Source organism: Crocodylus siamensis, chromosome 6 (genome assembly GCF_052110815.1).
Source record: "Crocodylus siamensis isolate JL-2025a chromosome 6, ASM5211081v1, whole genome shotgun sequence".
Classification (NCBI taxonomy): domain Eukaryota; kingdom Metazoa; phylum Chordata; order Crocodylia; family Crocodylidae; genus Crocodylus; species Crocodylus siamensis.
Window position 1 is genome coordinate 28,988,954 of NC_143400.1, and position 24,898 is coordinate 29,013,851.

A 24,898-nucleotide genomic window follows, 5' to 3' on the forward strand; every position below is an offset into this window, starting at 1 on the left:
CATTGTCTGGCTGTGGTGTCAGACTTGGGGACCTAGCTGCTCACCTCAACCAGCCACACTACAGCTGAACACCCAGGCTGGTCATGCCTAGTCTGAAGCCTCCAGTAAAGCCCAGGCCTCCACCCACTCCCTATCACCCTATCTTTCTGCTACATGTATCGAGGGGGGTTAAGCCTTCCTCAGAGCTGTTGGCTGCAGCCCAGGCTGGGGATAGCGGCTGATCTGTGCCAGTGCTCCTACTAGGACCAAACCCGGAGGACCCTGAGTAGAGGGTCTTCCCCTCTGCTCAGGCTCAGATTGATGCTGCATTTGGGATCAGAAAGGAATTTCTCCCCCCACTCCCTCATCCAATTGGTACCTTACTCTGTAGTGGGAGGCACAGCCTTCTTTTACAGTGGAGGCACAGTCTCTGCCTGGGGCCTCTTACAACAACTTACAGCAGGAGAACGGTGGCCAGTGTGGTTCTCCTGCTTTTCCTGTGACAAGGTTGGGTGTGATGCTTGGTGTTGTGTCAGGCCTGACAGTAGTCTTACTGAGAGGTCAGACAATGGGGTTGTCTGGGCTGGTTTGGACAGGGCTGATACTGCCTCAGGCAGGGGGTTGGACTAGCTGTGACCTTCAGAAGTCCCTTCCAGCCCCACTTTTGCATGATTTCTATGCTTCTCTGAAACATGTACCTTGTTTGCATGCACGTGATATGTGAGAAAATAGTATTAATATGCTGCATGCAGGGACCCATAAGCCAGGCCCTGCTAAGTCAGTCCCTATGGGTGTGCCCTTACCCTGCAGTGAGTGACTGGTTCATAAACGCCAGGGTGGGGTGGAGCTGGGGAAGGAAAGAGGAGAATCCAAACAGGCCATGGAGTCCTTGGGAGCTAAGACAAGGCAGGATAATGTCCCAGGTCCCTTCCCCAGGAAGAGAATCCTGATGGTGTCTCTTGTGCTTCTGGCTGGAAACTTGCCTGACTTGCCCTGCCAATAGATACCTAGCCCCGCTGGCAGCAGAGGTTCCATCCACCCAGTTGCAGCTGGGACAGGGTCTTTGGCTTCTCTAAGCTCCTGATTGAACACACCCGGTAGGCCCCCTACTCCCCGGTCCCTAGCAGAAGCCCCTGGCCTGTCAGCCACAGCCCCAGCCTCAGCCCCTCTGCTGTGTCCTGGAGAAGGTCACAGTGCCAACCACATAGGGCTATTTCTGTCCTGCACCCCCGTGACTCCATGCTTCTAATTCTGTCCTGGCATCTGGCTGTCACTCAGACAGCAGACACCACTATGCTCCTATGCTGCAATTGGTACTTCCCCTGTCCCTCTACCCCATGTTAGCATGGATTGGCTGGGCAGACAGGTATATAAAAGCTGCCACCAGCCGCCCAGAGGTCCCCCCTCACAAGGCCTAAAGATGCCAACCCACCGGCTTGTGATTGTGAGGCATGGCGAGAGCACGTGGAACCAGGAGAACCGCTTCTGTGGCTGGTTCGACGCCGACCTGAGTGCCAAGGGGACCGAGGAGGCGGTACGGGGGGCCCAGGCCCTGAAGGAGGCTGGCTATGAGTTTGACATCTGCTTCACCTCAGTTCTCAAGCGAGCCATCCGCACCCTCTGGTTCATCCTGGATGGCATTGACCAGATGTGGCTGCCCGTGGTCAGAACCTGGCGCCTCAATGAGCGCCACTATGGTGGCCTCACCGGCCTCAACAAGGCCGAGACAGCTGCCAAGCACGGCGAGGAGCAGGTCAAGGTATGGCGCCGCTCCTATGATGTGCCCCCACCCCCCATGGATGAGCAACACTCCTTCCACCAGATCATCAGCAAGGTGAGCCAGGTCCCCCCAGTGGTGGATAGGGGGCCGGGGGTTGATCTCAGTGCCCCGTGGGGGATCTCAGGCTGGGTCAGGCAGCTGAGGAAGGCTTTGGTGCTTGAATGGGGTGTCTGCATGTGTCCCCAGGCGCGGCGCTATGCAGATCTGAAGCCTGGAGAGCTGCCACTGTGCGAGAGCCTCAAGGACACCATTGCCCGGGCGCTGCCCTTCTGGAACGACCACATTGCCCCCCAGATCAAGGCCGGCAAGCGGGTCCTCATTGCTGCCCATGGCAACAGCTTGCGTGGCATTGTCAAACATCTAGAAGGTAGGCAGCCCTGGCTCCAGCCCAGCCTGCCTTGGGCCCTGGCATGGGGGGTGCAGGCAGCTGGGCCGTGTCCAGGGCTATCACTTACTGGTAACCTTTGACTGGGCCCTGCGCCAGCACTCTGCCCTCCCTGCTATGGGCTGCACCCTGACCTTTGACCTTTAGGGCTGTTCCTGGGAGCACATCCCCAGCAGCCAGCACCAGGATCAGCAGCTGCTGGACCTCCTGCAGGGCATCCGTTCTAACCCCCAGGCTGACTGGGAGCAGGCACAGAATCCCCATGACCCAGCCTGCTCAGTGCTGGGCTCCCACTGTACTGGGAATAGCTGGAGGGGTCCGGGAGGAGTTGGCAGAGCGAAAGCTAGAGGTGCCATGAGGCCAAGGAGGCTGCCACCTAGCACTGGATGAAGAGAGCCCAGGCCCAGGCCTTGCCCCACCTCATGCCTCAGTTTCCCTTTCCTTGGGTGGCATATCCTGCCCTGTGCCTCAGTTTCCCCAGGGAAGGGCTGGGAGCTGAAGCCAGCAGCTCCATGACCCTTGCTGAAGGTCATTGCTATTTCCAGGCGGGCTTCGCATTTCAAGGCTCAGCAGGAAGGGGCAGGTTTTGCTGCTGAGCCCCCCTGCCCCCACCCCTACCCTATCCAGCAGCCACACACACCCCAACAGGGGATCTGGTTTCCTTTCCCTGGGCCTAAAGGTCACCAGGATTCTGAGGAGGTGGAAAGGGACAGGACCTGTGGGGACCCCCAGGAGCTGCCCCCACAGCTGGCTCCTGCCCACCCCCCTAGGCACCCAGATTCTGCCCCCCCCAGCTGGTTCCTGTCCCCACAGAGCCCCCTGTTGGGGGCCTGGGAACACCCCCACACCTAGATCCTGCCCCACAGCCCCCAGGGCACCCAGATTCTGCCCCCACCAGGCAGCTCCTGCCCCCAAGACACCCTCCCTACCACCCCACTCCTCCCAGAGCTGGGGGCCCATCATGCACTCCAGCAGGAGGTGGCTGGCATAAGTTTCCCACCCCAAGACCAGACCTCACCCCCAGCCCATGACCCTTTCTTTCCCACAGGCCTATCGGACGCTGCCATCATGGAGCTAAACCTGCCCACAGGCATCCCCATCGTCTATGAGCTGGACGACAACCTCAAGCCCACCAAGCCCATGCAGTTCCTGGGAGATGAAGAAACGGTTCGCAAAGCCATGGAGGCAGTCGCTGCTCAGGGAAAGGTCAAGAAGTGAGGGAGGGGCCATGGAATAAACCCCTGAAACCACCCACCAGTGCCCAAGCCTCTGTGAGCAAGGAGGGATGGTTGGGCATGGCTCGACTGGCAGAGGAAGATGTAACAGTGCCTAGCCCCCCTGCTCCAGTGGGGCTTCCAAGCTGCTACTGTAGGGGTCTGGGTTCTGGTAATCATCTCTGGGTGTCAGTCCCTCTGGGCAGCAGTTCTGGGGCAAGTTGAGTGCTTCTAAGAGTTGTGTGTGGGGGGAGGGTCTTCCTGAGACAGACTTGGTGGGAGCAGCTATGGGAAGTTGTTACCCAAGCTCCAGCTGCTCCATGGACCTGCCCCATATGTGCCACCAGGGCCAGGTGCCAGGAGACAGGTTCTGTGGTGGCCATGTCATCCCCACAGTCCCGCACCATGGGGGCAAAATGCCTGCAGACAGTTCACATGCTGTGCATGCGTGCGTGCGTGTGTCCCAGACATCTGGGGGGCTGTGGGGAGTGTCCTGTGTAGGTTTACCATATTTCCAGTATCAAAAAAGAGGGGAGGAGAGGAGGGAGGAGCACATGATTATGGGGGGGCAGTGATACACCTGTGCCCTGTCTCTGCCCCACACTCCTAAGCCCCTGCCCCCCAGCCCTGCCAGCCCCACCACTCACCCCTAGCCCACAGCCCCCTGCCCCCCCAGCCCTGCTCCCCAAGCAGTTCCCGCGTTGTACACATACACCCACACATACACAATGTCTCTTTTCTTGGCCAGCCTGCATGGGGAGCACATGTCCTCTGACAGCCAATCAACTTGCCTGCCGCTTCCAGCCCTAAGCAGCCAACCTGAGAGAGCAAAGGAAGAGCAAAAACCCAAACATTTGCTCTCATTTTCAAAACCTACCCAGACATGAGGACAGGTGGCCAAAAAAGCGGACATGTCCAGAAAAACCCTGATGTGTGTGTGTGTGTGTAAGACAATGATTCTCAACCCTGGTTCTGTATGTGGGGTGGGGCGGGGGTAGGGGGCTCTCTCTGCGTGTGTGTGTGTGTGTGTATCCTGGACCCTGAGTTCTCTATGTATGTGTGTCCCAGACACTGGGGGGGGGGTGGGAGGCAGGGTGTTGGTGTGTAAGACGATTCTCAATCTGGGTTCTGTGTGTATGTGTGGTATAGGACAGTGGCTTTCAACCTCTTATCATTGACTAGGGAAGAACCCTATAGTGCAGCATTTCTCAATCCATGGATCACAACCCAAAAGTAGATTGCAAGAATATATGAAAGGGTCACGAACAAACTATAAAAACAGATTCTCCTTTCAAGGAGAAAAACTTGGGAAACTGTGGGCTTTCCCTTTCAGAGTTCCAGCCTGCAAGGGGCTGCTTGGGGCCCCCACATGTCCCTCCCCTTGCCCCACACACTGGGGGTGGGGGCCAGCAGGTTGGGTCCTGGTTGACACCAGGTTGACAACCACTCCTATGGAGCCAGCCAGTCTCATGTGGCAAAGAACTCCGCCAGCCCTTGGCAGGGCAGGAGGGGGGCTGAGCACTCCGGATTCCTGTGTGAAATCCCTGAGTTTCTCTTGCAACTCAGGCATCGGTGTTTGCAACCCTAACTGTGCTAAGATGACACAACACCCTGGAGAGGGTCTCAGGGATCCCTCTACATGCTGCAGACCCCCCTGTGAGAACCACGGGGACAGCAGAATCAGCCTCTGGCCAGGCACAGAGTAGGACTGAGATAAGGCAAGTGGAGGCATCTGGCAAGGCGAGGCAAGAAGAGGTATGTGGTGGAGGCATGGGTCTTGCAATCCACCTCCTTGCAAGACACTGAGTTCCCTCTCTGCTATCATAGGCTGGTGGCATCTGTCTCCCGGGTTCCAGCATCCCATGTTGCCAGGGACTGCAGGGGGTGGGCCCACCAGGTGACGGGGTGCCACAAAGCAGCTTCACCATGGTGTCTGGGGGGGACCTGACCTCCTGCAGGGGACTGGGTGCTGCCAAGGTCATGGGGAAGATCTGGCCAAAGGGCAGGGGGGCTGCATCCCTTCATCCATGTGTCCGTGCATCCATCTGTGGTGACCAGGTCATACCCTGGGGCTCCCATGTGGGGACACCCTGACCAAGGATTTCCAACCTGCATGCCCATTACTACAGTCAGGACAAATGAGGGCTACCATATGTCTAGGTTTTCCTGGACATGCCCTCTTTTTGGGTCCTCCCATCTCTGTCCAGGGTTTTTTTTTTAAATATCAACAAATGTCCAGGATTTGGGCTTTTTGCAGCCTTTGAGCCCCCCTTTCTCCGCTTAGGATGGAAGTGTTCCTCCCTCACCTGCCCCAGGCTAAACTGCAGCTGGGGGGAGAGAGAGGCACCTGCTCCTCCAGTGGTGGAAGAGAGCTGCGGGGGGGGGGCGGGCAGCATGGAACCACCTGGCAGCGCTACACCAGTGCCTGTGCTCACAGGGGTGAGGCAGCTGGGAGATGCTTGCAGGGCTGGGGGGAGCAGGGGGCTGCAGGTCAGGAGTGAGTGGCACCAGCAGAGCTGGGGGGCTGTGGTTTGGGAGCAAGTGGCACCAGGGTGACTGTGGACTATGGATCACAAGTGCAGGGAACAGGTTGTGCCAGGGGGCTGGAAGTTGGGAGTGAGGGGCAGCAGCACAGCTGGGGGCTGTGGCTTGGGAATGAAGGGCAGGTGTAGGGCACAGGCACTGTCCCCTACAATCATATAACACCGCTCTTCCCCCTCCCCCCCCCAACGTCCTCTTTTTTGAAACTGTAAATACGGTAAATCTGGATGAGGCACCAGGTGTTTCACGACCAGCCCACTCTGGTTGACCTATGCCACCTCCTCACCCGCTCAGGGATGGCCGGAACACTTAACGGGCGGAAGCTTGAGGAAACTCTCGGGTAAGGAGCTGGAAGTGACCGGAAATGGAGGAACCATTAGGTGAGGGGCAGGGAAGACTGGAAGTGGAGAGAACCAACGGGCAAGGGACTGTGAGAGACCGGAAGTGGAGGGATACCACTGGGTAAAGAACTGGAAGCAACCGACAGTGGGGGGAATCATTGGGTGAAGGGACTGGGAGACCGGAAGAGGGGGAAGCCATTCGTTAAGGGACCAGGGTGTGCCGGAAATAGGGGACGGTGTAAGGTGAGGGAAGGGTTGTACCCACCGGAAGTGGAGTGCCTCACGGCCGGAAGTGTGGGTGTTGCGGGGCAGCTATTGGGCGCGTGCCCGGGCGGACCGGAAGCGCTGGGCCGCGGGAGCCGCCGTCGCCGTTGCCATGGAGCCGGGTGCGGCGCTGACCGATGCGTACGACCAGGCGCTGCTCGGCATCCTGCAGCACGCGGGCGGCGTACGCCAGTTCCTGCACGTGCTCTTCGGCTTCCTTTACCGCCGCACCGACTTCTACCGCCTGCTGCGCCGGCCCGCCGACCGACTCGGCTTCCCGCCCGGCGCCGCGCGCGCCATGGTCGGACAGGTAACCCCCGGCCTCGGCCCGGCCCCCCAGGCCTGGAGCCCTGTTAACCCTGGCAACCTATCGATGACTCGCTCCTGCGTCCTCCCCCCGGCCTCAGCCCTGGTCTCTCGTGCATTAATGGAGGGCTGTTGGCTCTGGAATCTGTCGACGACTTGCGCCCTCACCCCCCGCCTCCTTTCTCAGACCTGATTTTCCATGTTAATGGAGGGGTGTTGACTCTGGTCCCCTCCCTCCCTGGTGTCTGGCTTCACCTCCCCGTGCATGTTAATGGAGAGGTGTTGACACTGGAAGGTACCGATGACCCACCCCCACTCCCTTCCTCCCTGGTCTCAGACATAAAGGGATGTTAACTATGAAAACTATCCATGACCCTATAGAGTTACAGGGAGGTGGCTTGGAGGGATGTCTGGAGGTCACATCCAGTCTAACCCCCAGCCTGAGGCAGGATCAGCCCTGACCAAACCAGCTCAAGTGAACCCAGATTATCTCCGCTGAGCACCCAACACAGCCACCTCCGACACAGCACCAGACCTCACACCTGACTCTGCCGCTGGTAAAGCAGGGGGCTGCAGGAGCCAGTGTTCTGCTGCTGCAAACGGTGTTAATCGATACTCAAGAGACCCCAGGCAGAGGCTGTGCCCCCACTTCAAAGGAGGGCAAAACCCCCTCAGTCTATACCAGTCTCACAGGGGGGAATTCCTACTTGACCCCAAATGCAGCGTCCTTCTGGCCCTGAGTGGAGCGGCAAGACCCTCAAGCCAGGACCTTCCAGGTTTGGTCCCAGCAGGACTGTTGGCACAGCGCCATCCCCAGCCCAGGCTGCAGCCAGCACCCAGTGCTTCTGAGCCTTAGGAAGGCTTAGAAACCCCCCGACACGTGTAGCAGTAAAAGGAGGGAGCGTATTTAATTTCTTTCCAGCCTGGCACAGCAAACAGCAGAGTCATGAGCTGTTTCATGGGTCAGAACAATCATATCTTGGCTAAAGGCTGATACCAGGGCCCTTAACTTCCTTTCTCCCAGCTGCCCCCATTGCCAAAATATCCAGCATGGCCATCTTGAGACCCCCACAGCAGAGAGGAGTTGGCAGGGGCAGGCCTGGCTGGTCTTGGGGAACAGTATTCACAGCACTATCAGCCCCAGGGCTTGTGTAGGTGTCATCAGCTGCCCTTGCCTTGTATACAAATGCACTTAGTAACTCTCTCACAGTGGTGCCTGTATGGGTCACGCAGTATCAGCAGAACCTGTCGCCAGACAGGTATCGAGCATGTGTTTATTATTGTGTATTTGTACTCTATAATTATGAACCTTATGAAGTTCCTTCCAACCTTGCTTCCCCCTGATCCTATCATTTATACCTAGTGACTGCATTTATTCCTTTTCCCCGCCACATTCTTCGAGTAATTTTTGCTGCCAACAGAACCAGGTAACTTCTCCAGCTGCATCCTGAGCATCCTATTCATGGCCATGCCCTTGAGTTGGAGTTAGGGGGGTTGGGGGAAGACAGGGAGGCAGGGAAAACTGGTAAAAATGCTCTGGGAGGCAGCTCCCAGATCAGCACTTGCGTTGCTTACAGTGGGGTTCCCACATGAGTGAAATGACTGAATACATGCATTGAATCTGTGCCTGGGAATCCAAGTGGAAATGTTGCATATGGAATCTCCTGAAGGGAATTGATTGCTCCTGTTGCTTTACATTCAGAATATGCTCAGTGCTGGCCAGCATGGCAACCATCTCACCCACCCCATGATATCTGGCTGCAGCTAGGTTGGTACAAAAGCATTCCTGTTGGCAGGGTGGTTTTGGTAGGGATTGGAGGAAGATGACAGGTGTTGTGGCAGTCAAGTCTGGGGAGAGGTGTTGGAGGGGGATTTGACAGCAGTGGTTTGGAAGTGGTGAAGGGGAGAGTTGAGGTGCTTGCAGGGGGGGACTGCAGTAATCATGATTCACCATGAGATTCAAAGGACCAGGTGGATGCTAGAGCCCTGGGGTTGGCAGGGGTCACCTGATCCAAACCCCCAGGTGAATGCAAATTACTCTTAAAACGCATCAGAGAAAAAAGCAACTAGATATTGCCACAGAGGGGTAGGAGGTGCAAATAGAGTCTTCCTCCAAATTTCCCATCTTGTGTTCTGATTCTGACCCAGTGCTTCTCAGCTGGGTGACATAGCACCCGAGCTCTTTCAGGCCAGATAAAGGTCCCCAGGTACTTTCTGCTCAGCCAGGCTAGTGTGCTGTCCTGTCTCCTTGGGGTCTCTGTGAAGCTTAGAGCAGCCAGGAGAGTCCACTCATGCCACAGCTCTCCTCATCTCCCCTCCTCTCTGCATAGGCACCCTTGCACTCCTCCCAGAAACATAAATGTTCCACTTGCCCCACGTGCCTCTGTTTTGGGGAGGCACCATGCAGGGTCGGGTCAAGGTGGGCTGCAACCTGACACCACTCCCCTGCCTGCTTCATTGTTAATAGAGACCCCAAAGGAGCAGGGTGCCTCAATCTCACTAGGCAGTGGGCATAACTTAGATGGTGGATTTGTCTTGGTTAGTTTGAACAGGGATGATTCTGCCTTAGGCAGCGAGTGGGACTAGATGTGACCTCTGGAGGTTCCTTTCAGCCCTGTTTTTCTGTGATTTGTTGTGGACATCTCGGCCTATTTCCTTGGGTGACACTTGCATGATGTTTGAAGCTTTCCAAGCAAAGTTTCATCCCAAAGGCAGTCCAGTGGTTCATGTCAGCAGGGTGTCAGGGGAAGCACTGGCTGATTTAAGGTCTTCCTGTTCCAGTTGTTTTGTGCTTAAATACCCAGTCATTTACATCTGCATCAGCTGTAAGGAATAGTGGAGCTAGGATTAGAGAGACCTAGGCAAATTGGAGGATTGGGCCAAAAGGAATCTTGTGAAGTTCAGTAAGGGCAAGTGCAAAGTCCTCCACTCAGGGCAGAACAATCCCATGCACTGCTACAGTCAGGGGGCTGACTAGCTAAACAGATCTGCAGCAAAGGACCTGTAGGTTACAGCAGACAGTAAGCTGAATTTAAGTAAACAGTGTTCCGTTGTTGCAAAGAAGACTAATGGCATTAGTAGTAGCATTGCCAGCAGACTGAGGGAAGTGATTATTCCCCTCTATTCAGTACTGGTGAGGCCATATTTGGAGTCCTGTGTCCAGTTTTGGGGCCCCCACTACCGAAAGGTCGTAGACAAATTGGAGAGAGTTCAGTGGAGGACAACAAAAATGGTGAGGAGGCTGGGGCACATGACTACGATGAGAGACTGAAGGAACTCGGCTTATTAAATCCCCCCTCAGTTTTTTCTTCTCCAGACTAAATAACCCCTGAAGGGGGGTTCAAAGAGGACAGAGCTGGACTGTTCTCAGTGGTGGCAGATGACAGAACAAGGAGCAATTGTCTCAAGTTGCAGCAAGGGAAGTTGAGGTTAGATATTAGGAAAAACTTTCACACTAGGAGGCCAGTAAAGCACTGGAGCAGGTTACCCAGAGAGGTTGTGGAGTCTTCATCCCTCAAGGTTTTGAAGACGTGGATAGGTAAAGCCTTGGCTGGCATGAGATAGTTGGGGATCATCCTCCTTTGAGCAGGTGGTTGGGCTAGATCAGTGGTTTTCAACCTTTTTTGTACCAGGACCCACTTGTAAGCATCTGTGGCCAGTGCCAACCCACTGTCCCACACCCCAGGCCTCAGCCCCCTGGTAAGAGGGGCAGAAGGTACCCCAACCAGCCTCTTGCCGGCTGGAACTCTGACAGCCTTCAAAGGAAAAGCCAGTGTCCAGTGTTTTTCTCTTTTAAAGGAGAAACCATTTTAAAAGTTTGTTGATCATTTTTTTTTTAAGGTTTGTTTGTTTGTGACCCTTTCATCTATTCTTGTGACCCACTTTTGGGTCATGACACACGGGTTTAGAAATGCTGGACTAGATGAACTTCTGAGGTCCCTTCCAGCCCTCATTTTTCTATGATTATATGATCTTCAAGTCATGCTTGTGTCATACACAGTTAGTGAGATGTCAGTAGCTCCAGCTGGGTTGAAGGATAATTTATGCAGCCCCAAAGGAATGTGCCTGGTGTCGTAAAAGCCAATAATGAAAGGATTCTAGCTGGAGCTTGTCATTATGGGCAGGGAAGAAGCTATGCCAGGAGTTGTATTTCTGGCTTTTCTACTCTAAACCTGTCCCTAGTAAAAGGATCTTAATACCTTGTTTTGCAGTGGCTGCTGCTTAGTTTCAGTCTGTGTTTGCCGAGGGGTTGGGGCACATAGCAGGCCCCAGGAGGGTTTCTTTTTACAATGAAGCCAGAAGAAAAGGGGAATGAAGTATTCCATGTGCATGCTGATCTTCAGCTGGCACTGAGTCACAGCAAGGAGAGGCAGAGGCAAGCTGATGTTACTGAGGGGGAGATAAACACAGCCCCTTTAGCCTGGAGTTTGCACTAGAGCATAAACCTCCCACGCTGGCACAGACACTGATTTATATAATCACAGCCTCAGTGTTGCCTGAAAGCTTAGACTGTCACTCCTGTGCCTCTCTCAGCTACTGCCCCAGGTCTCCGTACAACACAGCTCTTGACACGGTGATGAGATCTGTGGGGCTTGCAACTGGGCATTGCCTTGGTACTTGGTGGCAACAACAGGCCCCCCTGCTTCAGTTCTGTGCCAGGGCACTCCACAAGTAGATTTCATAGATACCAGTATCTGGGGGAATGTTTGTTCACCAGAGCGCCCCAAGGGATGGTGAGGTTGAACGGTTATAAACTACTGCAAGATGGTTTCAGGCTGGACATAAGGAAGAATTTCTTTACTGTCAGAACGCCCAAGGCCTGGAATACCCTGCCATCAGATGTGGTTCAAGCACCTACACTGAACACCTTCAAGAGAAAATTGGATGCTTATCTTGCTGGGATCCTGTGACCCCAGCTGACTTCCTGCCCTTCGGGTAGGGGGCTGGACTTGATGATCTTCTGAGGTTCCTTCTAGCCCTAATGTCTATGAAATCTATGAAATCTTGGGGAGTGCCCTGGCACAGAACTGAAGCAGGGGGCCTGTTGTTGCCACCTCCCCCCTTGGGAATCTAGGCAGGTGCCATAAGGTAGAACAGCCCCTGGGACTCCTGTAGCTTAGGCTAGGGGTGGTGCCAGCCCCTGAAATACCTCGGAGGCTACAGGCACAGAGATGCCTCGAGCCTCTAAGGAGTTTCTGCTACCTCAGCAGAGCTCAAGACAGCATCCAGTAGCAGGCTTACTGTTTCTTTCACATAGCAGGCTCCCCTTTTCCCCCACAAATTGGTTCCAAGCAGTTGGGTTAAAAGGAAAAAAATATACCCTCCCCCCACCCTTCATTTTTTGCATCCCCAGAACAAGGAGGTGGCATCTTGGAGAGCGGGTGGTAGGCCAGTAAATACAGCAATTGAGAAGGGCCCTCAGCCTGCATTCTTGGCTGTATTCCTAGAGCCCTTTGGCCCTGCCAGCAGATGGGAGTGCCTGGCATATTTCTAGCAGTGCGGCACCCATGTACCCTCCCTTCTCGTGGTGCTAGGCTCCTTGTCCTTGCTGTCCCCTGGAGCTGCCAGGAGATTGGACAGACCACTGCTGTCTAGGCTGACAGCTGTTATGTGTCATGGCCAGGGTCCAAGCTTGCTGCTTCTGCTCAGCATCTTATGTGTGATCCCAGTCACTCTAGCTTCCTACCCAAGACTAGCACCCTCAGCTGTGGGACAGTGGGAGCCAAGGTGCCAGTATTCTTAGGGCTCCTTCCAAGGGAGAGCTTGGCACTGGGAGCCCCAAGTGCCATCTGTTCCAGTGCATTGGGGGGAAATCTGGCCCGATCCTTCATAATGTACCAGCTGAGGGGGGGTTAAAGGGGTCACACAGAATCCAGCCACCAGCACCCAGGGTTCCCCTGGGAAATCCTGGCCAGAGGTTCCTGGTGTAGGGTCCTTTCACATCCCATTCCCCACTCCACCCCCACCTCCATACCTCAGACCAGCCAGAAATCTTGAGGGGGCTTTGCCAGAACTGCAGAGGACTTCTGTGGGGCTGCCCTGGAGTGGAGCTGAGATACCTTTGCCCCCAAATGCACAGCTTCCCTCCATACTCATCTCTTTGAGGGCTAATAGCAGAACACTGTGGGAGTAAGAATTAACAGCTTACCCAGGTCTCCATCCCACTGAAAAGCCCAGTGCTGGGCTGGCTGGGAGCTTGTGGCCTCAGTGAGGCCTGGCACCTGGGGAGAGACAGGAGATACAGGTCTAGAGGAAGATCCTCCCATTACCCATGGTTTTTCCCGGGGAGGTGGGACTTATTCCCTTCCTGGCTCCAGTATGACTTGCTCTCTCTCTTCCAGGCATTCAAAACCTTCGAACACATGGCCCAGCAGGATGAGGAGAGGCGCCAGCGGGAGATGGAGGAGAAAATGAAGGAGGAGGAGGAGGCAGCAGCCGAGAGGACTAAGGTGCCCCCAGCCGCACAAGAGGTTGAGATTGAGTCCACGGCTGAGCAGGCCTCGGCCCCCAGGCAGGGGCCCTGCACCCCAGAGGAGACAGCTGAGACAGCCCCCAGCACTGCAGCCTCTGAGCTTCCCGGAGCCATGGTCCCCACAGAGCCCCAGCCACCGCAGCTCCCCATGTAAGTTCCTGCACTACGGGCCCATCCTCCCAGCTGCCTGCAGTCTGAGCTGGGTCTAGCCCAGAGGCCCACCTGCATAGTGCCTAGGCAATGTGTTTGACCAGGCTGGGTATCTGTCTCTGGGGCCTGGGTTAGGCCACACAGCCTCTCCTCTTCCTTGCCTGCAGCTGCACCTGTGTCTTCATGCTTCTAGTGCTGCTATTTCCAGTGCATTTTGGGAAAATGGAGGTAGCTCTTCCACAGTGTTCCCATCTCCCAGGGGTCCTCCCAGGGAGCGCGCTCCACTGGTTTGGTTAGTTTTGCTGGAGAGACAAGACAGAGGTGTTTGTGCCAACCCAGGCTGCAGACATGGGATGGGTGCGCTGACATGTGATGCTGAGTCCATTGCCTAGCTGAGAGGTTCTTCAGAGCTGTAAAGTACTGAACCCACTCCCCAATGTCTGCTATTTGTGCATCTGGGTTGGCACAGACCTGATTAACCCATTTGTCCAGGGCCTGGAAATTCAAGATATGGCAGGTTGTTGGTGGGGCTTGTTGCAGTACCAAGTCGTGATGCCCCCTCTTTTTCCACAGAGGTTTTGCTGGGGGTGACCTGGGGTGGGGGCTTCTGGGCACTGCTCCTGACCCTTCTGGCTTCCCATGGTTGTACTGGGATCTGGAGTGTTTGGAGATGGCTAGTAGCATTCACTGGGACATGGCTGGCCTGCCCAGGCCACGCTGGTCCCTGAGATTGCAGGGACAACAGTGTGGCTGGTTTGGGGCTCTTTTGCATCTAAATTGGAATCAAGGGTAGGTGAGCAACAGGTACTGGAGCCATCACCTGGCTAGTTTGTTTGTATTGCCGTGGTATGTGTGCCCCCGCCCCCCGGTGCCCCAGCCCCCATGGCACTAAGTGCTGTACATACCAGACAAATTCCAGACCTCCAAATTCTCGATTGGAAGCTCCTGCCAGCAGATGGCAGCTGCTGTAGGGCATCATTCTAGCTATATCCCAGGAGGTGCTGGTGGTACCAGGTGCTGCAGCATGGATGCGGCTTAACCTACATCCTGACAGCAGCCGAGGGAGGGCCGAGGCCTTTGGGTTTGGGGGGTGCGGTCTGGCATTGGTCTGCTGGCATTGGAGTAGGCGTCAGCATCCACAGGGGAGCTGGCAGTGTGGGTGAACGTACAGTAGCTCAGACCAGGCCTGAATATACTGTACTTTTTGGCATACCAAGCTCACCTCTCCCCCTGCTCCCCCCACCTCAAAAATCAACCCCCCAAAAATGTCAGGGAAGCTGATCTTCTATCCAGGGCAGCAAAAATCAGCAAAACCAGGGAGCTGGGCACAAATAAGCTGGTGGAAAGAGGCAACAAGACAGCAGATTGGTGCTAATGCTGAATCTGAGCTGAGGACCAGGTTGACTCCATGTCCCCTAAGCCAGCTCCCCAGGTGCTCATGGAGGTGAACCCACTCACAAACCTATGTGTCCTCCTTCACCAGGAACTTCCCTGAACCTTCTCTTAACAGGCAGCTTGATCATATGCTTTCTGCTCTGCAATAACTGACTCTGTACCCACCAGTACCCCAGGCAGCTTCTCAACATGGCTCCATCATCCCAGTTCAGTCCTCACTTTCCATGGGATAATTGTAGGCACATGGAGCACCTGGGCTCTGCCTCCTTGTTAACTGCAGAGCAAACAAAGGAGATAGGGAGAAGTCTTATGATATCACTTCCAGTAGGGCTCAGCAGCCACAGGGGAACCAGTGTGGGGACTATGGCTTTTGGCTGCCAGTTAATGGGAAGATCTTATGGGATGGGAAAGACAAGCAAGTACATAAAAGAATGGGGAGCAAGTGGTCTTTGCTAGTGTAGAAGGGGGGGTCTTGAAACATTGCAGTTGTCACATTAAGCAAGGGAGAAGTCGACTCCTATCTCAGCTCCCATGGCACAGAGTGAAGCCTAGAGTAAAATTGCCTGCAGGGTCAGGTGCTGGGCACAAAAGGCTCATCTCCAGGGTCCTCCATCTGCCTTTCCCTACCCCAGAATTCATGCAAAGTAGTTGGAGATTGGATCTCAGTAAAAGCTTCTTCACTGTTAGAGCAGGGAGGCAGTGGAATAGACTGCCTAGGGGAGCTATGGGCTCTCCATCACTGGAGGTGTTCAAGGAGAGGTTGGACAGACATTTGTTCGGGGTGATCTAGGCATAGTGACAAGATTTCCCAGGCTTCTTGGCTTTGCTGGCTCTGCTACGTGTCAGGGGGGTTTTAAGCCTCCCTCCAAGGCATCGAATGTTGGCTTCCGCCCAGGCTGGGGTTGGTGACTGGGCTGTGCCGAGTTTCTACTAGGACTCAAACCCAGAGGGTCTTATTTAGAGCATCTTGCCCCTCAGCTTGGGCTCAGACTGACATTACGTTGGGGTCAGGAAGGATTTTTTTCCCCTAGTCAGATTGCTTAGGATTTTGCCTTCTTGTGTAGTGGGGGGTACAGTCTCTACTTGGGATCTCTTGAGTGTATATTAACAACCTTTGCAACAGCAGAAAGTTGGCTGGAATGGTCCCCCTGCTTTCCCTGTGGCAGAGTCAGGTGTGATGTCTGATGCTATGCCAGGGGTGATGGTGGTTTTTCTAGAGATCAGACACTGGATTTGTATGAAATGGTTTAGATAGGGATGATCCTGCCTCAGGCAGAGGGTGGGACTAGATGTGACCGCTGGATATCCCTTCCATCCCACTTCTCTAGGATTCACTGAACTCCTGCAGCCCTGCCGGAAGATCTAGCCCATGTCTCCCTCCTTCCTCAGGGCCACCAGGTCTCAACCTCTCCCTTTGTTCTAAAACTGAAGTGGATATAGAGGGAACACATAGAAGTAGAAGCCTCCACAGCCCAAACCCAACCTGACTGCAGCCTGCCAGCAGCTGTCTTGGGTTCCACATCTGTTGCACCAATACCCCAGGCTTCAGCCCTTCATTGCTAGGATAGGAGCTGGGGACCGTGGACGCTTCACTGCCTCTGAACAGATCAAAAGACGCTTTGTGGAAACAAGGAGAAGCAGTGTTAAAAGTGACACACGTAGGATGCATCTGCTAAGTGAGCCTGCCCCATGAGCTGCTGGGGAGTTGCCAAGAACAGGTCCCCACCTACTTAGATGGAGGGGTAGGGACAAAGCTCTTAGGCCCAGGCCCTGCTTATAGTTTCATAGTTTCTAGGGTCAGAAGGGACCTGAGCAGATCATCTAGTCCGACCCCCTGCCATGGCAGGAAAGAATACTGGGGTCAAATGACCCCAGCAAGATGTTCATCTAACCTCCTCTTAAACACCCCCAGGGCAGAAGCCTGCACCACTTCTCTTGGAAGTTGGTTCCAGACCCTAGCCGCCCTGACCGTGAAGTAGCGCCTCCTGATATCTAGCCTAAACCTACCCTCTGCCAGCTTGTGACCGTTATTCCTGGTCACTCCTGGCAGTGCTCGGGGGAACAGGGACTCCCCCAGTGCCTCCTGATCCCCCCTGACTAGTTTATAACAGGCCACAAGATCCCCCCCTCAGCCTTCTCTTGTGGAGGCTGAACAGGTTCAGGTCCCATAGCTTCTCCTCTTCTGGACCCTCTCCATGCTGTCGACATCCCTCTTGAAGTGTGGCGCCCAGAACTGGACGCAGTACCCCAACTGCGGCCTGACCAGTGCCACATAGAGGGGGAGGATCACCTCTTTGGACCTGCTCGCAATGCATCTGTGGATGCATGACAAGGTGCGGTTGGCCTTCCTAACTGCCTCCCCACACTGCCAGCCCATGTTCATCTTGGAGTCAATGATGACCCCCCCCAGATCCATTTCCGCCTCCGTGCTGACAAGAGGGGAGTTCCCTAACCTGTAGGTATGGTGCCGGTTGTTCCTCCTGAAGTGCATTACCTGGCACTTGTCTGTGTTGAAACCCATCCTGTTCTTGTCCGCCCACCCTTGTAACCTGTCTAGGTCTGATTGTAGCCTGTTGCATCCTTCCAGTGTGCCCACGTCCCCCCACATCTTAGTGTCATCAGCAAATTTGAACAGGGTGCTTTTTACCCCCTCGTCCAAATCACTGATGAAGATGTTGAACAGTGCAGGCCCGAGGACCGAGCCCTGCAGAACCCCACTGCCCACGTCCTTCCAGGCTGAGAAGGGCCCATCCACTACCACCCTCTGGGTGCGGCCCTCCAGCCAGTTGCCGACCCATTTGACTGTGTGGGTGTCTACACCACAGCCCCCCAGTTTCTTAATGAGAACGGGGTGAGAGACAGTGTCGAAAGCCTTCTGGAAGTCCAGGAAGACTATATTGACTGCTACCCCTGCATCTGGTGATCTGATCATAGAAAGCCACCAGGCTGGTCTGACAGGACCTGCCACTGATGAACCCGTGTTGGTTGCCCCTAAGCATGCAGTTCCCTGCTGGCCCCACCTGGATGTGTGCCAGCATAATTTTCTTGAACAGCTTGCCTAGGATCGAGGTAAGACTAACCGGCCTATAGTTTCCCGGGTCCTCCTTCCTGCCTTTTTTGAAGATGGGGACCACGTTGGCCCTCTTCCAGTCCTCCAGTACCTCACCAGAGCACCACGAGTGCTCGTAAAGCCGTGCCAAGGGACTTGCAATGACCTCGGCCAGTTCCTTTAGAACTCTAGGGTGGAGATCATCCGGGCCGGCTGACTTGAATACATCCAACCCCTCCAGAAGCTCCCCAACTAAATCCTCGCTAACCCGTGGCCCAGGTGTGCCTCCCCCGGGGCCCGAGGGGGGCCCAGCAGGGAGGTGGCTGTTCCAGTCCCTACTTAGGAAGACAGAGGCGAAGAAATCGTTGAACATGTTAGCTTTGCCGTCTGGTGTGACGACCAAGTTTCCCATCGCGTCCTGCAAGGGCCCCACATTACCCGGGACCTTCTTTTTACCCCCTATGCATTTAAAAAAGGACTTCTTATTGTCCTTAATCTGGGAAGCTAGTCCCAGTTCCATCTCTGCCTTGGCCTTCCTAACTAACCCCCTACACCTCTGAGCAACTACAGAATAGTCCTCCCTGGTGATGACCCCTTCCTTCCATTGGGTGTAAGCCTCCTTTTTAGCAAGGAGACATTCCCCAATGCTTTTGGTGAGCCACGGAGGCTTGTGTGCTGTCCTGCTCCCTTTGATCCTCGTTGGGATTACCTTCCTTTGGGCTTGGAGGATCATCTCCTTAAGGAGCGACCACTCTCCTTGGACACCTGGCTCCCCTCCCCCCCGGGACCTCAGCGCTTCTCCAACTATCCTCCTTAGCTCATTGAAGTCTGCCCTCCTAAAATCTAGGGCCGCTGCCTTACTGCATGCCTTTGCCACCTTGCGCTGGATGGTGAATCCCAGCAGGCGATGACCGCTGTCACCCAGGTGGTCGAGCATCTGCAGCCCCCTCACCAGGTCATCACCCGTGGCAGCACTAGGTCCAGCAAGGTGTCTCCCCTGGTGGGGCTGTGCACCTCCTGGGTTAGATGGAGGTCCCGCACTCTGGCCAAGAACCTACGTGAGAGTTCAGACCTGGCTGACTGCTCTTCCCAGCAGATGTCCGGGAAATTCAGGTCCCCCATGACTACCACATCCTTAGCCTTCACTACCTCTGTGAGCTGACCCAAGAATTCCTGGTGGAGCTCTTCTCCCTGGTTGGGAGGTCTGTAGTAGACCCCCACCGTTAAGTCTCTTCCCCTCGACTGCCTTGTACTCTAACCCAAAGCACTTCAGGGTGCCCCTCCCCTGACTCCTTGCTAATTGACCAGGATGTGTATTCCTCCTTAATATAGAGTGCCACACCCCTACCTCTCTCTCCTATCCTGTCCCTCCTGTACAGCCTATAGCCCTTGACATTCACTGCCCAATCATGCGTTTTGTCCCACCATGTTTCTGTAATCCCCAATATGTCCGGGCTGGTGTCAGCCAGCAGGAGGGTGAGTTCCTCCTGCTTGTTACCCATACTGCGAGCATTTGTGTAGAGGCATTTGAGGCCTCCTGTGGATGTGTGTACTGACCCCCCAGTCCCAGCGTTACCCTGGCCCCTATCTCTTACCTGTTTATTCACTTCGCTTGTTGGGCTGGGCTGGGCTGTAGTTGTGGGTGCTGTTTGGTCTGGCAGTCCGATGTTTCCTCCGCCCTCATCTTCCCCTTCCCCCGACAAGCCTAGTTTAAAGCCCGCCGGAGGAGGTCTGCCAACCTAGAAGAGAACACACACTTACCTTTAGGGGAAAGGTGGAGCCCATCCCATCCCAGCATGTCTCTTGTCGTGATGTGCTGGTCATGGCTGAGGAAGCCAAAGCCCTCCTCGAAGCACCATTCCTGTAACCGCCAGTTGGTCTCCGTGATGCACGTTTCATGCCGTCTGCCTCATCCACTCACTGGCAGGATAGAAGAGAAAACCACCTGTGCTAGTGCTAGTGAAGCTCTCTTGGTGGATGACACTATTTCAGTATCACTGGATCTAGGGTGCCCAGTGCATGAAGCCCGTGGATCCATTAATTGCTCCTTAGCTGATTTGAGATTCACTGGTGCCTGTCCCAGACAGGCAACTCAGTATGACATCCTCTAGAACCAAGTTCTGTCCAAGGGGGCTTGGGCACTGGAATTGGTTACCCAGAGACATTTGTGGAGTCTCATTCACTTTGGCAATGGAGATGGGCCCATATCTGCAGCAGGTTAGATTCTGGCTGGAGAAGGGAGTTGAACCCTGCATGGCCTCTTGAGGTCTGTAGTTAGCATTGCTGCAGTGGCTGAGCCAGATCAAACCCAGGGATTTCCCATGGTTGCAAGGCAAGAGATTTCTGAAGTCTGAAGTTCTCTTAGCAGCCTGCCTCCACCAGACTTGTGTCCAGCCCTAGAAGGGCACAGTGGGACCCCTCTTGTCCCTTGGTGCCATCATGCTGCCCAGGGGAAGAGCTTGCACTCTGCTCTAGGGTTTGGGGCCAAGAACCCCTGCCTGGGCCAGTTCCCCAGAGGATGGCTCAGTGCATACTCTCTGCCTCTGGGTGGTGCTGCAGGCCCCACCCTGACAAGGATCTGGCTGCTGGATCTAGCATTAAGACCTGTCTGTTAATGTCTGGGAATCATTTACCAAGTGGGTTAATTCCCATGGCAAATCTCCATGTGAAGGCACTGGAGCCGCTGTGTTATTTCCCTCTCCTTTTAACCCCAGAATCGGTCATCTCCCCCATCCTCAAGGGCAGAATAAGTATAGGTCAGAGCATGGCTCAGTTCCTCCAGCTGCCACTGGGGGCTTGGTTAACTTGCTGGGTATCTTGGAGGACCTCAGGACAGTGCATGCAAGAGCTGGCTTGCATCGGCCCATGCAGTAGGGCAGAGCACTGAGAAGGGTTTGAGCCAGGGTGTTGTCCTGGATGCTGGTCAAGGCAGTGCTCTGTGCTTCAATTTCCCTCTCCATAACAAGAATGTGACCCTTCCCCTGCCCCGTGAAGAGGCTTCTGGGTAAACACACTGATGCGCTCCAGAACAGCTGTAGCCTGGCTGTTTTAGCAGACTGCCCCCAGCCTCACAAGGGACCAAGGCATGACTGGCCACTGCTAGCCCAGTTTGCAGCCCTGAAGACCCTCCCCTCATTAGCTAGGGCAGGGGTGGCCAATATGGGTGTCATAAGTGGCATAGGCAGCCTCTGTGTGTAGCACATGGCAAATTGGAGAGCCAGGCAGCAGATAAAGCCAGGAGCAGAAAACAGCAGACCAAACAGCAGCAGAAAGGAAATCCTCTACCCCTGCCCCACTGGCCGCTCTGTTTTCTGCCCTGTGTCCCCGGCCCGTTCTGCTGTCTACTACTGCCCTGTGCTCTATGTCTGACTTGTTCTTCTTTCTCCCCTCTGCCCTGCCCACTTCTGTGCTCTCTGTCCCCTCATTCATGTCACTTACCACACAGATGCCACCCATGCCATTTGTGGCACCCGTGCTACAGGCTGGTTGGCCCAGGCTAGGCAGATGCTTGCCTAGGACAGTTTAAGGTGAACAAAATTTGCACCTTATAGACTAACTCAGAGAGACAGCATGAGCTCTCACAAGCCCCAGCTCAAAGTCTGTGAAATGACATGCCCAGAGCAGGACATCTAATGGTTTGGTTCAGGCCTGATCCTCTCTGGTACCAGGAGAATAGGACTAGTGGGGATCTTATCCAGCCTGACTGTTGAGGGGGTGGTCTGTAACAGGCAGCTCCTGCTCTCACACCTCTCTTGCCCCCACAGCCTCAGGTTCCCCTTGCTCTCTAGAGTGTGGCCCATTTGTGACAGCTTTGCTCTGGGAGCTGGGAGCCACAGCCCAGGGAAGGCATCTGGAGTGAGATGCTCCCCCAGGCCAAGGGCAGTGGGAGGGAGGTTGGGGGGAGGATGAGGGGCTCTGCTGCATTGCATCTGGGCAGGAAGGGGTTCCTGGAAAGATGCCCCCGCACCTTGAAAGGGGCTGGCAGAGCAGGCTGGTTGTGTTCAAGGCTGTTGCAGTGCCTCAAGGGAACGGGGGCTAGAGGAAGCAAATTTCAGGCCCACCGCATGACAGCATTGGTGGCTGAGGACAGGGTGTGGAAGCTAGCCCCCACTCTCCTCCACACTCTGGCAGAGTTCCTTGGGGCTCCCAGAGGTCCCTATGTGGGCCATAACTTGGGGCTCAAGCTGGGAGCTCAGTCCCAGGTTAAGCAGTAGCTGGGCAGGGCAAATGGGGACTATGGGGCAGCCAGGCTGTGGGCTAGAAGGTATCATTTCACTTTGGAGGCTGTGACAGTCTCCCACTTCCTGCACAAGGATCTGTCATCTAGGAAGTGCCTTGAGATTTGCCACCAAAAGACTGAGAGTTTCTTACCCCCCTCCTCCCAGCTAGGCAGGGCTGGTCCAGCTCTAAAGGGGGCTTCCCCAGATGGGATGATCCTACCTAAGGCAGGCTCCCCTTGGAGAGGAGGTCCGGTCAGGTCATGGCCATAGACCTGTAATGGACTGGAGCAGAGAAACAGCAAGCTTTGAGGCCCCTGCCCCTCTACCTCTTGCCACGGGCTGCCTGGGTAAAAGTCCCCTCTGGCCCAGTGCCCTGAGACAGATGTACTTGCCTCCTGCTCTGCCCAGGGCTCCCAGCAGTAGGAGCCACCTTCTCCCTGCAGCAGTGACCAGCGGGTGAGGGGAAAATTGCAGTCTTCCTAGCTAATTGGAAGATTGTTGTTAAAGGAGCTCATGAAAGGCTTCCTGCAAGCAAAGCATCTTTTTGACAGGTTGAAGATGAGGTCCTGCTCTGTACTCTTGCCTGCCTGAGCTCCCTCTCTCTCCCTCTCTTATCAGTCATGAGCCCCTCCCAGCTGCTGGAAAATCATCATCAGGGTCCAGATTTCTACCTGGGAACCCATGCCTGGCCATCCCTTCCCCCACTACACAGCTCATGGGGTTGGGGTTGGGGAGTGCCCCAGGCACTCAGGGCCACAAGTTGAGGCCCCCAAAACAAAGCTCACTCAGCTGAACCCATCAAGGTTTCCTTCTGTTTCCCTTCAGGACCAGAATCCCCTCCAGCTAGAGGCAAAGGGGTTGCAGGTGCTTTGTATTACAATGATTCCTTGTGACAAAGGGAGAGAGAGTTTGGCTGGAAAATGACTTGGGAGAATCAGGATCTGTCAGGCGCCATGACGGTTTCAGGCGCAGGTGAAATTCAGTATGGGTTGTGTTTGTGTGGCAAAGTTGGGGACCAGAAGCTCCTGGGTTTGAATCCAGTCAGAGATCACCCGGTCAGGGTAATTCAGCTGGAATCTGGTGCAGATTTATCTTAGGCAGGTCTCTGGGAGACCTTGTCCGTAGCCAAGGTTGTCAGTGCCATGTGAACAAGGAGATCCCAGGGGACCTTTTCCTAAAAGTAGCATGTCTTTGACCTACATTTCCCAGCAGAAGCGAGGCACAGGCCTCTGGTGACAAGGCTGCGGAGCTTTGCTACAAGCCAGCAGCGCTGTTCTAACCACTTCCATGTTGGGCAAGGCAGTGTCAACCCAGCTGCTCCAGAAATGAGGGAAGCCAAAGCAGAAGAGTGAGACGATCCTGCCTGAAGAGAGGCAGCTGGCAGGATATGTCGGGAGAGAAGAAGGTTCTTTGTTCTTGAAGGCTGTAGCAAAAAGGCGCTGGGAAAAGTTCTCTCTCGTGATCCTAAAAGTGTGAATATGCATCTTCAGGCCAAAGGTCAAGGTTGGTAGGAAGACTACCCACTTTCATGGGCATATGACATACTGTTGGCTTAGGCAACTGCCGAGCTCAATTGTCTGGTTTTCTCAGGTAGATGTTAGAAGCTTTGTAGCTGACCTTGATGGCATTTGTTAAGATAGACAGAGCACTGCCTTAGTGTTAACCTAGAGGGGCCTCCAACACCTTTCTACCACATCATCTAACCTGAATTATACATTCAAATGCCCCAGTGCTGGTCACTGTGGAGCTTCTGTCTCTGATAGCGTTCTGGTGGTGAGGTGCAGCTCAGTAGCTTGCTAGCATAGACGAGGCCTAATGCTGTAAGGGCAGAGTGGGCTGGTTCCTGAGTCAATCTGGGAGCTGGGCTGGCTCCCCAGGGGAGAAGGGGAGGCTGCAGGGTCAGTCTCTGCATGTCAGAGCTTTGATGGTGGCCACACTTCTCTTCTGGTAGGTGCCCAGTGTGGGTAGATGCGTAACTAGCATCTGCTGTACCATGAATGTGGCCTGGACAGAACTATACAAAGAATCCCCTGCCTCTCCAGCTTCCCCACCTCCTGTGCTTCTCCCTCTGTTCAATCCAGCTCAGATAATTCTCCGGCCAGTCTCTTTAGCAGTGGGGGGTTACAAAGGAGGTGGCTCTTGGCAGAGACTCCGAACTAGGGCTGCTCTATCTAGTCACTTGTTCAGAGCTTTTGGAGAGAGGTGCTGGCACACATCCTAATGACCTCCTGCCAATTAGACTCCTTGACATTCTCAGAGATGTGGCACCCAGCTCCCCTGGATGCCGAGTGCTGCTAGCATCCGGAATCATCACGTCTTGAGTAGCAGAATAGGCTGGCCAAGAGCAGGTTGGATGGTTTTCCCAGGCCCAGAGCTGGAGGAGCAGTGGCAATCAGGGGAGGGATCCAGCCAGCTCATTTGAAGGCTTTAAAACAAGGGAGCCGTTCTGCCCTTAAAATCTGTTTCATAATGCAGCACTCGGAGCAGCTTGGTTCCCAGGCTGCCCCTAGTAAATGGGACCAGGGCAGCGGTGTTTGATGAGGCTTCAAGTTGTGGGCTCCCATGCTTTCAGGGAAGCCTGCCACGAGATCTCCAGTTAGCACCTAGCACTCAGCTTCCAGGCCCCTTTCCCCCATGGGGGTGGATCAGGGCCTGGTCATGTCCTTTCTCCCCCAGGGCCCCTTCCCCCACACAGCTGGATCAGAGTTGGGCTGTGCCCTGTCTCCATGTGGCCAGATGGTGCCTCGCCAAGCCCAGGTACTAGATTGGGACCATTGGCGGGATCTGGACTAGGCACCACCC

At 54.9% G+C, this 24,898-nt stretch overlaps 2 protein-coding genes across 2 annotated transcripts in view; both read left to right on the plus strand.

The window, feature by feature from the left end:
• The first annotated feature begins 1,359 nt into the window (after window positions 1-1,359).
• On the plus strand, window positions 1,360-3,396 carry LOC149862070 (phosphoglycerate mutase 2). The gene is made up of 3 exons (XM_090054397.1): window positions 1,360-1,813; window positions 1,946-2,126; window positions 3,193-3,396. The coding sequence occupies exons 1-3, from the start codon at window positions 1,400-1,402 to the stop codon at window positions 3,360-3,362; spliced, it is 765 nt and encodes a 254-aa protein (XP_089910523.1). The 5' UTR covers window positions 1,360-1,399; the 3' UTR covers window positions 3,363-3,396.
• A 3,123-nt stretch (window positions 3,397-6,519) lies between these two features.
• The window catches only part of NUDCD3 (NudC domain containing 3), a 45,572-nt gene continuing 27,193 nt past the window's right edge, over window positions 6,520-24,898 (plus strand). Inside the window, exons 1-2 of the mRNA XM_090051883.1 lie at window positions 6,520-6,814; window positions 13,152-13,432. Of these exons, the coding sequence (XP_089908009.1) occupies window positions 6,617-6,814; window positions 13,152-13,432 (479 nt within the window). The 5' untranslated portion in view covers window positions 6,520-6,616. The remainder of the gene's footprint in view (window positions 6,815-13,151; window positions 13,433-24,898) is intronic.